The sequence below is a fragment of the Macrobrachium nipponense genome, chromosome 16, assembly GCF_015104395.2.
Source record: "Macrobrachium nipponense isolate FS-2020 chromosome 16, ASM1510439v2, whole genome shotgun sequence".
Taxonomy (NCBI): Eukaryota; Metazoa; Arthropoda; class Malacostraca; order Decapoda; family Palaemonidae; genus Macrobrachium; species Macrobrachium nipponense.
Window position 1 is genome coordinate 64,793,744 of NC_087209.1, and position 16,184 is coordinate 64,809,927.

Genomic DNA, 16,184 nt, shown 5'->3' on the forward strand with positions numbered 1-16,184 from the left:
AGACTACTCCCTATTTGATTGTTTGCAACATGTGTTTGATTATCTGCGATGCTTTCAACAAAATGCCTCTATTTCAGGTTTTACAGATGATGATGCCATCAAAGTATGGAAGGGCTTGTTTTATTGCATGTATATGGCTGACAAACCCCTGATACAGGTATGTACATTTCATTCTGTCAGAAGGCTTTTGTTTTTAAATTTCTGGGCAGTTAGATTTTCTTCATACTCGAGTAGTGTAGTACTGTATACCAACCACAATTCCTACATTGTAGTTGAACGCTGACCTTGTTATTCCATATTCCAAATTCTTATAAATTATTAGCATGGTACGTGTATATTACACAGTAGTAAGTACATGTTAACAACTTTAAGAGTAAATATTTTTTTGCTTGTGTATAAAAGATACAATTTGATGTAAGATTATAAATGACTTAAGGCAAAAATAAAAGAATATTACAGAAACTGGTGAAATAAGTGTATACAGTAAATGCAGGATCCATGAAGGATAGATGCATACAGTGTGTATGTAACTTGGTTGTATAAGCAAAATCAGATGGTGGTTCATGTCCATTTTCCAGACCAGTGACCTTTACTTTGAAATCTTTGCCAATGTTAATCAGGGCAGCGAGAGAGTGGTGCAGCTGCTGTTAGGATAGATTTTTAACTGGGGTGGTGGAGGTTGCACCCAAGGAAGGAAATTTCATGTATAGTAGTATACACCTTGCCCAAGAATGATGCCTGGTGGTAGCAATGCTACTTTTTGTACATGCAACTTCCCCGGCAGATATATACTTAGCTTATGTCTCCGACGTCCGACAGAAATTCGAATTTCGCGGCACACGCTGCAGGTAGGTCAGGTGATCTACCCCCCTGCCGCTGGGTGGCAGGAATAGGAACCATTCCCGTTCTAGAACCAGATTTTCTCTGTCGCGGTAGTGTCAACATATGTTGTTGCTACCTCCTGACTTGATTTTCGTTTTTCATCGCCATCGATCTTCTGGGCTGTCTTTTGCAGGGAAGTACTGGGTCTTTGGTTCGGCATACGCTTTATAACTTTTTAATGAATTTGGCTTCAAAAATTTCGAAGAATATATGACGTGTAACTACCGAAATTTTCGGTAGATACTCACATAGTTTGCAAGAAAGGGAAATATTAATATTTATTCATTAATACATGTAATAAGTGTTAGAATTGATTGAGGAAATAAACTGACTTCCTACTTTAGGGACTCAGTAAAGCATATAACTAGATACGTTTCTTTTAAAAGATTTTTGGATACTCGTACTAACGAGCAATTAGAGTATTAACCCTCTTACGCCGACTGACGTATTTTTTTTGTGTCCCGTGTGCCGACTGGACGTATTTTACGTGACTTACAAAGTTTTTTTTTAAATTCGCGGAAAAAATACTTATAGGCCTACCAGCCTAAAACTTTTTGAATCACGCGCCTTGGGGATGCTGGGAGTTCACGGATCAAGGTGTTGTTTTGTTTACAATCGTTACGCAGGTGCGCAAGCGCGAATTTCTTTCTTGCCGCACTAAAAAGTATCTGTGACACATCTCGGAAATTATTTCGTCACTTTGACATAATTTTTGTACCATTGTAAATTAGCCGTTACATGAAGTATTATATATGAAAGTGCGCATTTTTATGTAGAATACAACAATAAAATACTCATGATTGTAGCTTTTATCAGTTTTGAGATATTTTCATATAAATAACGATAATTGCCAAAATTTCAACCTTTGGTCAAATTTGACTCTACCGAAATGGTCGAAAAACGCAATTGTAAGCTAAAACTCTTATAGTAAATATTCAATCATTTACCTTAATTTTGCAACTAATTGGAAGTCTCTAGCACAATATTTCGATTTGTGTGAATTTATGAAAAAACTTTTTCCTTACGTCCGCGCGGTAACTCTTCCGAAAAAAATAAAAATCATACATGCGATTGTGGTAATGTTTGCACCATTTTAAAATTAGCCGTTATATAAAGTTTTATATATGGAAATGTGCGCAATTTTATGCACAATACAACTAAAAACAACCCATGTTTGTAGCTTTTATCAGTTTTGAGATATTTTCATATAAATAATGATAATTGCCAAAATTTCAACCTTCGGTCAACTTTGACTCTACCGAAATGGTCGAAAAACGCAATTGTAAGCTAAACGCTTATATTCTAGTAAATATTCAAGCATTTACCTTCATTTTGCAACAAATTGGAAGTCTCTAGCACAATATTTCGATTTATGGTGAATTTATGAAAAAAATAAAATTTTCTTTACGTCTGCGTGGTAACTCTATCGAAAAAAATCATACGTGCGATTGTGGTAATGTTTGCACCATTTTAAATTAGCCGTTACATAAAGTTTTATATATGAAAATGTGCGCAATTTCATGTAGAATACAAAAAAAAAAAATAATTGAAGGTTGTAGCTTTTCTCAATTTTGAAATATTTGCATATAAATCACGATAAATAGAAAAAAAAACCACGTTCGGTCAACTTTGACTCTACCGAAATGGTCGAAAAACGCAATTGTAAGCTAAAACTCTTACAGTCTAGTAATATTCAGTCATTTATCTTCATCTTGAAACAAATTCGAAGTCTCTAGCAAAATATTTAGATTTATGGTGAATTTAAAAAAAAATCTTTCCTTCCCTCCGCGCGCGGATTCTCCGCCATAAATCTCCGAAATGCGTATGTACCATTCTCGGAATATTTGCTCCGTTTCATATTAGGCATTTCATAGAGTTTTATATATGAAAATGTGCACAATTTTATGTAGAATAAAACTAAAAATATTGGAAGGTTGTAGCTTTTCTTATTTCCGAAATAATTGCATATGAAAAATGTATATATAAAAAAATTCGGCATTCGGTCAACTTTAACTCGTCAGATATGGTCAAAATCTGCAATTGTAAGCTAATAATCTTACAGTATAGTAATATTCAATCATTTGTCTTCATTTTGAAAGAAATTGGAAGTCTCTAGGACAATATTTAGATTTATGGTGAATTTTTGAAAAAAATATTTGTTTACGTCCGCGCATTACGAATTCATGCATTATTTTGTGATAATATTTTCTCTGTGTTGCTTTTATCGTTTTACAATGTGTTATATACCAAAATGATCGCAATTTAGTGTACATTACAACGAAAAAAAGTAACTTGTTACCTTTATATCCGTTTTTTGCGCACAGCGCGATTTGAATACAATTATTATATGAAATTTTTGTTCGTTTTGCGCTATCATATATTCGCATTATTTTATATGATAATGATAAATTTTTTTTAATTTCTGATGGTTGCATACTAAAACTTCAGGCAATGACGAAAAAAGGAGACCAAAATGAACTAATCTTGAAAACTAAGCGCGCTGTGATTTTTTGAAAAAAATATTTTTTCCGCTTCCGCGCTCACTCTGAAACACCTCCGGCACACGGGAGACAATTTTTTTTTACCGCTTCGGCGTAAGAGGGTTAACAGTACTAGTAGTGTTGCATCCTCATCACCTTCTTACTTCGCAGAAACTTCAAATTCATAATTGCAATTTGAAGACAAGGATTGTGGCTCAAAATGCGAGCTATTAAAAGGTAAGAAGTGATTACTAGTGTTCCCCATTGCAGTGGAGGGTGCGTCTGATCGGCTCTGTCTCGCTCTCAGGCCTAGACCTCTTTCAAGCTCCCAAGCCCAGAGAAGGAATGTCGAAAGCCGTAAGGAGGTTTCAGAGAATCCCCACCGGTCAGGCGTCCCCTGGGCAGGTTCTGTAGAGCGTCCCAGACTGCCAAGTATAGCCATTGAAAAGGCATCCTTAAAAAAGTGCGTCTCTTCATCTTACATCCGAAAAGACGAAGAATGTATATGTTTGGAGTTTGGATGATCTAGCGCATTCTCTGAAAACTAAGAGAACACTGAGCAAGAGCCAGCCAGGAAGCCGCGTTCCAGCAAGCTAGCGTTAGCCACGTTCCAACAGCCAGCAGCAAGCCGCGTTCCAGCAAACAGACTAGCCGACCGCGTTTCAACCAAACGAGCCGCGTTCAGAACTGAGCGCGAGCCGCTTTCCTACAACCAAACGAGCCGCGTTCCAGCAACTGACGCGGCCCGTTTTTCTTAGGAAAAATTTTTCTTTGCGCAAGGTGCCTTCAAAGAGACGAAGCGCCAGCCTGGCGCATTTGCGCCAGAAAAACAGACGGCTAGAGCAAGGAGCCTTATAGTAGAGTGGCAATCAGAACGATCCTTCCATTGAACATTTCCGGGCAAGAGGCTCTTTCTAAAAAGGGTCTAGTAGGCGCTCGGAACTATCAGGGCGCACGGGACCTTCCAGGTAAGCGGAACGTTCCAGGAGCGAGTCTCCTTTCTAGCGTGCGGAACATTCCAGGCGCCATATGAGAGAGAGGTCAGTCGCGAGGCTCCTCTTTTGAGTTTTTAACTTGAGCAACTTTCCCTGGCAAAGGGTGCAAGATGTCGCACAGGCGGCCGTCGCTTTTGTCAGAAGGATTCTGATACTAAGAGAAGCCATTTTTTCATTATTCAGAAGACTCCTGTGTTTGGCAGTTCCTCTCAATGCAGACTCTCTCCTTCATTCATGCTCTTCCCTCGTTATGAAGAGGCAAGAGCTTTGGGAGTTTTCTTATAAGAATCTCATCGACGTTTGGGTATGATGGCGGATAGGAAATATCTACTTCCTTCCATAAACCCTACAGATGAACAGGAATTCTGTCTCTTCCGCGATTTATAAGGAAATCACGAAGATTTTAAAGAGTTCCTGGATTAACTTCCTTCCTTAAGGAGATATATATACTCTTTCTATCGTTCTATTAACGAAAAGAACGAAGATAGTAAAAATTTTTCCTTTCTCTATCTGCCTCAGCAGGGAAAGAAGGTAGTAGAGTATCTGCTGTATGAGAATACGATACGGCAAATCATAAGCACATACCGTAGTTACTTCTTTGCTGAGCAACTCAATTACCAGTATCCTTCCAGGAATTTCCTAGGAAGGACTACGTTTAAAGGGATTGTTAAGACAACACCTACTTAGCTTCTAGATTTATCGAAGTCTGTTTCGCTTAAATATGCATTAATAAGAGCTTCCTGAAGCTCGATAATAATTTTATAAGATTCCTTTATTAAATGGAGTAGCTGGTAACTCTGGAAGAGTCAGGCCAGAGGGCTAACGGAGACTGCTATCGCTTAGACCAACGCAGTACCATGTAGGTGTCGGTCATGAGTGGTTGGTTACATGTCTCTCTCCTGCGGGATGGAATGACTTACCGTGTCTCTCCCCTACAATCGTGGTTTGTTCCGATACGTAATACAAACCATCGGTCCTTTAACAATAGGAAGTAGCTAGCGGCAGCTGGAACGGTCGTAAGCTTCGAACAAGGGGAGAACGGTAGTTAACTGCTTGTCCGACCGCGACTGGGAGGTAAACAAATCACTTTTGCTTTCGGCCGCGGGTGTGAAGGACGTGTTCGTCATCGCTCTCTGCCCGCCTCATCGTCGTATGCTTTGTTTATATTGTGTTTTCTACTAATGGTTTGTTTGACTTGAAAATGAAACTGTAAGTACACTGTTTTCATTTTCATTACTTAATTATGAACCAACATGGAGCTATCGCCGTAGATGCGGCGATTTCCTCTCTTTTCATGAATTGAACACTTGAATTATGTCTCGGTGCCGAGGGCGGGCGCACTCGCGCCGAGTCATGTATTTTGGGCGAAAGTGTGTAATTGAAAAATGTAAGTACTATTTTCATTATATTTTTGCCCTGTGCGTTCGTTACCGAGAGCGTGATTGCGCTCGGCACGAGCCTTTTATTTGGTATGATAAAATGCAATGAAAGTGGATTCGCAATTACAGTATTCTTTTCATTTTCATTTATTTATTTGCATAAAATTTAATTTGGATCAATTTTCGCTCTTACCCGGGAATTGATCCTTACGATTATTTTCTGTGAAAGTGAAATTGCAAGTGCAGTATTCTGTTTCATTTTCATATATATTTTATGATAGCATCATATTATTTGGATCAAGTTTCCGCTCTTACCCGGGAATTGATCTTTTCCCCTTTAAGTTCTATGAGTGAATCGCAAGGGCATATTCTGTTTCATTTTCATATTACTTTTAACTGCTGTGCGGGGGTAGGGGAAGCGAAGGTCTGCCAGGAAGTCGTCGGAAAGCTCTCCCGCGACTCCCTTGGTATCTGATTCTTCGTCTTCCTTCCTGCCCCCCGCTCAGCTTCCTCGTTGTATTTTGTATTGGGGTCTTCCTTGCGTTCGGGGTGGGGCATGTCTTCCCCCCGTGCGTGAGGGAACCCCTCTTACTAATGTATCTATGCTACCGCAGGTGCTACATCCGTGGAGACGACCTTGACAGGTATGGACCACTGCGGTCGGGCAGGGCGGCTGCCGCATCCACGGGGCCTGCTGCAGCATCTAGCGAGGTCTGGGGCGGTCTCCACACTACTCACCGCATGCCTCTATGCTGCTCTCTCTCTCTCTCTCTCTCTCTCTCTCTCTCTCTCTCTCTCTCTCTCTCTCTCTCTCTCTCTCTCTCTACCCCCCCCCCCCCCCCCCCCCCGCCTGGTCTACACTCCCCATGCTGTGTCGGTGACTCCGTCTGCCGCTTCTAGGGCCGCCGCCGTACCGAGGGGTGGTTGCCGCCGCCGCCTGTTTTCTTCATGTTGCCTGCCCCAGACTTCCGCTGTTCCAGCAGCTCGCCCCTGGACCGGCCGCCAGTACCCAGGTTCCCGCTGGCTGCCGATGATTCTACGAGGCGATCGCTGGGCCTGCCGTCCCTGCCGCTGAGGTGATTCCCGCTGCTGATGTGATTCCCACTGTTGGCTTGGCTGTCCCTTCTGGGTCTACCGCTGCCGCTGTTCCTGCCGCTCCTGAGCTGGTTGCTGTTCCTGTCGCTCCTGGTTCCTGAGCCTGTCCATGCTGGTCCTGCCCACGTGTGTCTCCCAGTCCCAGGTCCTTCCGGACAGGTGCAGTCGGGCCGTGTTACTTCGGCAATAGCCCCGGCTCCGGCCTGGATGGAGGACCTGACGACTGTCCTGCGTGAGCTGACGAGGAAGAGGAAGAAGAGGAAGCTGTCATCTTCGTCTTCATTGTGCTGCTGCTGCCGTCTCCCCTTCGCTTCTAAGCCCATAAGCCGAAGAAGAAGAAGTCTGCCTTCCCCCCTAGAAGTCTCCTTCGGGGTGAACTTCTAAGGGTCCCGTCCCCCCCACCCCGGTGGGACGGGTGGTCCTTCTGCTGGTCCTCCTGCTCCTTCGGGAGCGGGCCCGTCTCCCCTTCCGTAAGGAAGAGAATAGAACGGGGACCAGAGGAGTATCGGTTTAGCTCTGGTACTTCCTCGCCTGGTGCTAGCGGCGATGCCGCTACGCCAGGTTTTCGTGAAGAGATCCCTAGTGTACGTTCTCCCTCGGGAGACCGTGCAGAGTTTCGGCGCCAGAGTTCACTTGGCGCCAATAACCGCACGGAGCAGAATCTGGTGAGAGCCGCTCAGGTGACTCTCGCCAGGCCAGCGGCCGCTCTTGCAGCGACCAGCTGGTAACCCGGGTTTTTTCCCCCCTAAGAAGGCTCCTTGGGACCTTCTAAGGGCCCGTCTCGCTCCGGCGACTTTGGGGAGCTCTTCTGCTGGTCCTCCTGCTCCCTCGGGAAACAGGGCCCGTTCTCTTCGTCTACCAAGGAGAAGAAGACGGGGACCGAGAGGAGTACCAAGCTTCGGGGCACTTCCTCGCCTGGTTCTAGCGTTTCTGCCGATAAACCAGACCGGTCGGCCGTTCACGGCCCTTCGCCCGGAGAAGGGTACCGAGTGGACGGGTTCTCCCCGCGGGTAAAAGGGACCGTTCCCAGCCAAATCTTGACGCCCGAGCTCGCTCGCCGTCAAGACCGAAGCGCGGAGCAGAAGACTGGCGAGAGTTCGTGCAGACGACTCTTGCCAGGCCAGCGGACGCTCTCGCAGCGACCAGCCGGCTGGTCTGGGCTGACGTGACGGTCTTCCGACCGGCCACGCGCTGAGGCGAGGAAGGGGTCCCCGCGCTGGCCGTCGGTGCCAGCCGAGCAGCTGGTACCAGCCGAGCGGCTCGACGCGCCGAGAGGACGCTCATCCGGTCTCACCGCGACAGCGAGCCTAGCAGGTCACCTGACCGCCGCTCCCACAGGGACCGGGCGGATAGGGGGACCAGCACACGAGATCGGGGCCGCTGTTCTCGGTCCAGCCGTTTCCCTGGGAAACGGCTCAACTAGGCCTGCAAAGTGGCGATCGCCTGCAGCCCTCCAAGCCCGCTGGTTCTGCCAGCGAGCGAAAGAGGAGCGTCATCTCTTCCTCTCCCGTGCCTGCAACTTCCTCGGTTTGCACCAGGAAGAGCGAGGCACAGCGGGGTGATCGTGAGGGGGCATACCCCGCACGATCCCGTCACGACGCGTAAGTACCAGTACGATCTTCGGACCGACCAGGACGTACGCGCAAGTGGCAGGAGGAATCCGAGAGGGGTCTATCGCAGTTCCTCCTCCTTAAGGGGGAGGTTCTCGGAATGCTCTTGTTCAAGGGGCTTGACGGTCCTACTCTGCAAGATGCTATGACTTCCGAGATCCAGAGGAACTTTGTCGAGGTTATGGCGCTGATTCGTCAGCGCAACGACCTCGGGGAAGGATTGCGCTCCCACCAGCAGAGCCCACGTCTCTGCTCGAGTCGTTTTGGGGCCCGAGAGGGAACCCAAACCGACGGTGGGTCTGCCGCGATCGGAGCTTGCCGATTCTGTCTTGAACCAGAGTCTCTCGTCTCCGGACAAGAAGGCTCTCTCAGTTCTGGCCGGTCGATCAAGCTACTTCCACCTCCTCTACTGCGACAGCAGCGTTTCTACGTGTCTTCGGACACCGTATTTAATACTCCTTCGGTCCTCCTGAGAGGTTTCGACCTCGACGAGGACTGGAATGAGTCGGAGGACGGTATCGGCTCTCTCCTGTCAGGTGTCAATCAGCCCCACCCAGACGACGTTCACAGTGGCGGCAGACCCGTTACCTACAGTGAGAGTTCGTAACCCTCCTCTCGGGAAAACGTTTTCTCCTGACGATACGTTTTTCCCAGACTCTGAGAGGCCATCGCCGCAAGGTGATGGCTGCTCCTACTCTTCTCCAACTGCTAGTTCCACTGGGAAGGCCAGCGAGTATCCAATTCCATCCCCCCCCTCCCCCATTACCCTCTCTCCTTACGGGCTACGAGGGAAAGGGGAGGGATCCTACAGAGATTTCTCTGTAGGATCCCACGTGGGGACTGCGCTACCGGGGGGACCTTCGGGTCCTACCTGACGTAAGCCCCGGTCGTTGAGGAGGGATCCTGCCCATTCTCGATTTCTACAGGGAATCGAGAGGACCACCAGCCGATATCGTTTGACGAATTCGGTGGTTTCGCAGAGTGCTTAGAATTCTACAGAATTTCTAGCGCATTCAGAGTGTTCGAGTTTTTTACGATCTCCAAACACTTAGGCGAGACCACGGTCCAAAGTGAGCGAGACGAGAATCCCCGATATGTTACACGATAATCGGGAACCTCGCCTATGCTCGAGTTCCTGGAATTTCTAGCATTGGGAAGAAGACTGCTGCTGAAAGAAGACTATCTCACAGTAGGCGACCAACCTGGAATAGAGAAGAACGGACGAGAATATCCAGTTTGGCTTGAACTATCGTCTTAGTATTCTGTTCATCATTGAAGCTTTCCTTCGAGGAAGACTTCTCCTTCACTCTCTTTGATAGAGATCGAAGGTGGTCGATCTCCAATCCTTATTTGTTTTCTTGAAGGAAAGAATTTTAGGATGGAGATCATTGTTCAGATCCTACAAATATACTAGTATATTAACCTCACGACATGATTCTGCTAAGCAGTTGAATTGTCCGAGGGGTAGGCAGCATATCCTAGTTAATCTACGGATTGCGACTTAGACGAGAAGTATTCTAATTGAACTGCAACTCGGGGTTGCCTGCAACCTCCCAGGAGTTTTCAGTTTCAATTTTATATACTTATGGTTTTGTCACGACAACACCATTCAACTTTTATATTTACCGAAATTCGTTTCGCCTAAATATAATTGCTCGAGCATATCTTTTATGCTCGGTGGTCTAGCCGAACGCATTCCTTCGTGGAATAATGGATTACCTGGCAACTCAGGATGACGATTGTCAGCGAGAGGCCAGGCTCAGCTACTGCGTATTGAACTGCCTGATAGCAGCTCAGTATCAGCTGGGCCTCCGAGATGCACGGTCAGTTATGTCTCTCTCTCCCCTGCTTTGATTGACCACCGAACCGTATCTCTGCCCAACAATCATGGACTTAGGTCTCTGATTAACGGGGATTCTCGCAATAATGAAGGACCATCTACTGCTGTGACGCTAGATTCCATCACCTTCGACATTGCGAGAATTTTCAACAGAGATATCTCTTGGACTCTTTCATCTTTCTGTTTACCGCACGGTAACAGAAGTCTGTACAAGTCTCCCGCTGCATCGCACTGCGATAATGCGAATGATTTTGCAGACATCTGAGTTTTGTCTTCAAAATATCTCGTATTCGTAGGTGTACAATCATTGTTCAACCCGAATAACAGATGTGCATGAGACATCGCCTACTCTCGACCTGACAGTGTCATGAGACATCGCCTACTCTCCGACCTGACAGCTCTACTTCCAAATGTTCAGCCCATGAGAAGCAGTTCTTCAGGCGGCTTTCCCCTGTGTTTTCATTACTGAAGAACGCCCCGCGTTTCATTGCAACTACGACTTCTCACCGGACAGCAATGAAAATAGCGGTTAGCGTTTTCAGTCATTTGTAAGCACAGGTTATGAATCTTGAGAATCCTTCTCTCGATTCGTCTGTGAAAGACGTAGGTTGCATTCAATATCTACCTTCGTCTTCAACGGTACATAGTGTTGTTTCTCCTTAGCTGAGATTCAACAACTATTGAGATGTTTTGCCTTCAGGGCCACCTCGGTCTCTAGAAGGCAATTGACTTGCGCCTGTTGGGCACATGCCTTAAGAGAATCATCACCTCGCTGTCCGGCATTGGTGACAAACAAATACATTATTTGTTTGGTCTCTCGCATAACCCTTTCCTTTAAAGGCGAAGGTCACGTGACTTACTCGGATGCTTGGACAACTTGCCTCCTACCGAACGCAGTCAGTCGGCAGCTGTCACTGTCAGAGAAAGCGCCCGAGTCAGTTTACGAACTACGCTGTAGACTTAGTTCGGTTGTTACAGAGCAATCATTACTTCGTTTTAATAGCTTGTCACAGTACCCATACCATCGACACCCACCATGGAGTGTCGGTGTCCTATCCACTACCGAGAACTTCGCTGGCATGGGGATAGGAGGATGCGAGAGACTTCGTGGCAAACGGACAGACCGTATGGGTACTGGACATCACCGAAGTAGAGAAGAGGGATAGGTCATGCGACTATTCCCTTCTTTTCCTGGTGAGGAACTGCATGACTTCTCCTGCGAAGTCAAGCATCCAGGATGGGGATCGATCCGTGACGCTCGATTTCGTACCGAACTTCGTAGCGAAGACTCAGAAGAACCCTTCGGTCCCTGACGATTGGTTCGAGTCGTTCACAGTCCCCTCCCTAATGGACTTCACCGCCTTCGATGCGAAGGAGATGCTGCCTTGTCCGCAAGAACTTCTCCGTGGCGCAGGTACAGAAGGCAGGGGCTGCTCCTCAACCAGACCACATGCCCCCCTCCTTCTACCTTCGGGATATTGCCCACAGGTCCTTGGATCTTTTTCCCTGGGACCCGTGGTGGCTGCTCAACACGTGTAGCGAACCCAGACCCTCGCAGGCTGAACAGCATCGAGTCCTGGTGTGACCATAAGAATGGATGAGTGAATGAGAGTGTGACTGGCTCCTTCTTCCCATCTTTTTCTTCCCCTCTACCTGTGGTTTAGAGGGACACGGTTCGTCACCCTGCTGGATAAGGACAAGATGCAGGTGAGCTACTCAACAGAGCCCCATCCTATCCCTTTCACTAGGGATAGGAGCGTATATCCACCACTTCCTCCAACAACGGGGGAGAAGTGGATGCCAGCTTGAGACAAACCCATACTTTATGTTGCCTCTTGCAAACAGGAACAAGTTCTTGCTTGCTGGTACGAAGAGATACGCTTAGTACTCGGCCCAGAGGTCTGACCATTGATCCTGCAGTGCACACCCCGATCAATCGACAGAGGCTTAGATCCCTCCCTCGCTCTTACGACCAGGGAGGCATTCCAGAGATGGACGAACACCAGTCTGTTCATCAAAAGACTCAGATTCCTCCCACCAAGAAGTTGAGTCTTCCTATTGTTAAAGGACCGATGGTTTGTATTACGTATCGGAACTAATGACAATTTGTCGAAAATTGCATTTTTCCTAACTATACAAACCTGAGGTCCTTTACATATAGTCCCTCCTCATGCCACCCCTCACTCTGCGTATTTTGCATGGGCCAAAAGCAAAAGTGATTTGTTTACCTCCCGTCGGACAAGCAGTTAACTACCGTTCTCCCCCCCTTGTTCGAAGCTTACGACCGTTCCCAGCTGCCGCCAGCTACTTCCTATTGTTAAAGGACCTCAGGTTTGTATAGTTAGGAAAAAAAAATGCAATTTTCGACAAATTGTCATTTTTAGCCTCGGATTGAGGGGATAGTTAAGCAAACATAAATTAAAAATATTGTCTGCCTTTTGCTAAGAAGCTTTCAGTAAGAAAGATATTACAACATTTCAATGCTGTTTAACGTAGGTAACATTATGAAAGGATTCTAACGCAGCGGAACTCTATATTATATAATGCTCTCATGCTTATGAAAGCATGGCTTATTAGAGTACATGCTTAGTGAGAAGATGAATGTAGTAGAGAATTCACTTTTAAGAGACTACGGTATGGTCAAGTCTTATGCACATACCGAGGTTAACTACAGAATTCCTAGTATCCTTACAAAGGTTTCCTAGATTAATGCTGTTTACCACAATGTGACAGTATTATAAAGGATTCTAATACGGCAGAGCACGATATAATATAGTAATTCTCTCATCCTTTCGAGAAACGCACACAACCTTTTTAGAATCAGATATTGCTCAAGAGAAGATGGGTGAGTCGGATGGGAAACATTCTCTTAGTGGCAGAAGTTTTTTCCCTGAATGGACTATACTACATATATAAAAGTTCCTACTAAGATCGGAATTAACTGTGAAGGATGTCGGGTACCATGAAGGCACAGATGTTCTGGCACATAACCTAAAAAGAACTAGAAGGAAGCGCCAGCCTGGCGCAAAGCGTCAGAAGCGCCAGCCTGGCGCAATGCGCCAGAAGCACCATCCAAGATATTTTCTCGTTTTTAGCGAGTTATTAACTAAGAGTCCAGTAGCCTCTCGGACAGCAGGCTCAGTAGCAGCAAGATTCGTTCCTGATTTCGTTAACCATTTAAGTTGGAAAGGGGTGTCGCTTACAAGGAATGATTAAATGATTTATTTTAATCACTTAGGCCAATTCCACGACTCTCTCATATCGCAAAAAGCATCGAGAATCTCTTTTTCGCCCTGTTCGCGTTAACAAAAGAGAACCTATTTGGGAACAGACACGGAACGTAACGATCCTTAAGAGGTTCGATGCAAGATTTTGCATGTCCGTGAGAACCTTCTCGATCGAAGATAATAACTGTTAACGTATGTCTAGCATTATTGAAAAGAGTTGTGAGAACCTGCGGAAAGTCTTCTTCATAGATCTCTTCGCAAGGTAGAAGACGAACAGGCTTCCTATAGACTGCTTCCTTTTCCTTGAACCAAGAGAGGTAGCAATATACGACATCTTTAATTTAAAGAAGGGGAATAAACTTTAGTCTTTTTTCCCCTAGTTATAAATTCTTAACAGATATTAAGATAAATGGGCGTCAAAGGAAGAGAGGATGAATGCCTCATTTTGGCCTTAGAGAGGTTGGATTCACAGAAGTCACGTTCTTCTCACAGCATGTTTCGTAAGGCTTTTCCAAGAGTATCTGGATATTCTATCAGAATCTATTATAAATAGACCATGAAAAACCTCTCCACTCTGAGTCTGTCCGCGTGCAGACTGACCAGAAGTGGACATGAATGAGAGGATTTTTCAAGGTAAATGACAATAGTCATGGCTAAGACATAGAATTGCTGCAGGTCGTACTAGATGGAATGAGGAAACTTTCCTCTTCCGATACCTCTGTGACCACATAGCGAGGTTTTTTTTTCTTCCACTTTCAGAGGGAAGAATCACCTATGTATATATCTGCTATCAAAGAACGCAGTAAGTAAAAGGCTATACTCTGTCTCTACAAGGGGAATTAGAGATAACAGAGGATTAAGATCTTCGGGATCTTATACGATACCGCAATACGACAAGAGTAGGATATCATGTACTTCGAATGGGATCTTTTTGTGACCACAGATTCCGTGTTCCGACAAAATGGAACTGCTCCTCATCAAACTTCTTTGAGAAAGTTTATGAAGGAATTATTTGTTTCTCTTAGCGCCCTAAACGACCAAGAAGACAAGTGAATTTTTTGTGCATTGGAATCTCGCATCAGATTCAATGGAGACTCGGCAATGGGTTCTTGCCAGCATAGTATGTCTGGCGAAAGAACTAAAACCCTCTATCCTGACGCAACGCTTTCAGATGAAGTTTTGTTGCCCAGGCAGGGTACTTACATTTTCATCTACAGAAGAAGAGATGGTTTAAACTTTTGCCTACAGAGTCTTCGGGGTGCGATGAGGGCTCGAAATGCTTCCCAGAAGGTATTCAGAAGGATACAATAAGAGCTAGAAATCAGGGTTCTGCCCAATTTCAGCTCGAAGTCTCCTCGACTTCCAGACTCCTTCCCTTCCTTCGGGCAAGGATAAGGTTAGGGAAGATTCTGCAACGAGGAACCTCATCAACATGTAAGAAGAGATCTCGTTAGCAAAGGAAGTATTCACGAAGGATCCTCCTCGGAGGAAGACTCTTCTCTCTCGTATTGTTAGATATCCTGTCGTCTACTGGATGTAGCTGACTACAATCACCTCCCCTTGCCAGGGGCCAAAAGCTCAAAGGGGAAGAATTTCTTCCACCCTTCTCCAGTCTCCTGATAAACTATGTGGTTGTTCAGGACTCTCAGACAATGTAGTGCCAGCCAGGCGCCAAATGCCAATACAGGCGAAAAACGCCAGAGGCGGACAGTTCCAAGGAACTCTGTCATGGTCGGATACTGAGAAGGAGTGGGCCTCCAACCTGGCGCAAAATGCGCCAGAGGCGAACAAATTGGACAGATATAAAAGTGTCCGATGTGGACATGGCCAGACAGCCTAGAGACTCTTCCAAGCTCGAAGCTCCAGCAAGTGTGGAGAAGCCAAGCCAGGCTCTAGGCGCCATTCAGGCGCAAGGCTCCAGCCAGGCGCGAGGCGCTAGACACGCGCTAGGCGCCTGCCAGGCAGGAAGCGCTAGCCAGCTCCAGGCTTCACCCAGAAGAGATCTATATCAAAGAACGCCCTGGCTTCTTTGAGACAATGTGATCTCCTAAGCACTTGATAAGTGCATTGATGATTCCTTCAAACAGCTGAGAATTAAAAGCGCATGAAGTGCGAGCTTTTCCGAATTCTTGTTCTTTCCTTAACAATATGTCATAAGGACATATTAGCTGTCACATACGGGAGATGCAACTCTGTGTTGACTTCCCATTATCCGAAGGATGTCAAGATAACCTACGAGAGATCCTTCTCTCTTGGTTGATACGTGTCTTCGGATACATTGCTGGGATAGGGAGCCGATACTTATCCTTAACTAGTGAGTTAAATTTTATTTAACGTCGTGTTTTTTCTTTAGGTTGTTTGAAAGGAGTTTGGTGATAACTTTTTTCAACTTAAGCACTAACCCTCGTGTTAGGATCAGGTGATCGGGATCGGTGTTGTGCTCCTTAATTATGCCACTAGGCATAGGCATATTGTCATGTAAGAGGCTCTGTCGAGTAAATGGATAAGACCCCCATCGACAGACCCACAAGAACTCTTAGCCATAGGTCACATCCTCGCTGAGGCTCTTGAGGCGAAGCAGATTCCTAGGCATTAGTCATGGAATCTTCCGCCTGAACAGGTAGGAACCAAGGTTTTATTTATTTATTACCTACAACGTATGTTGTTTACCTGTCT

The 16,184-nt window shown here is 45.8% G+C and overlaps 1 protein-coding gene across 1 annotated transcript in view; it reads left to right on the plus strand.

The window, feature by feature from the left end:
• LOC135195786 (ribosomal RNA processing protein 1 homolog B-like) overlaps window positions 1-16,184 on the plus strand; it is a 152,478-nt gene that overhangs the window by 22,896 nt on the left and 113,398 nt on the right. Inside the window, 1 exon segment of the mRNA XM_064222257.1 lies at window positions 78-157. Coding sequence (XP_064078327.1) covers window positions 78-157 — 80 coding nt within the window.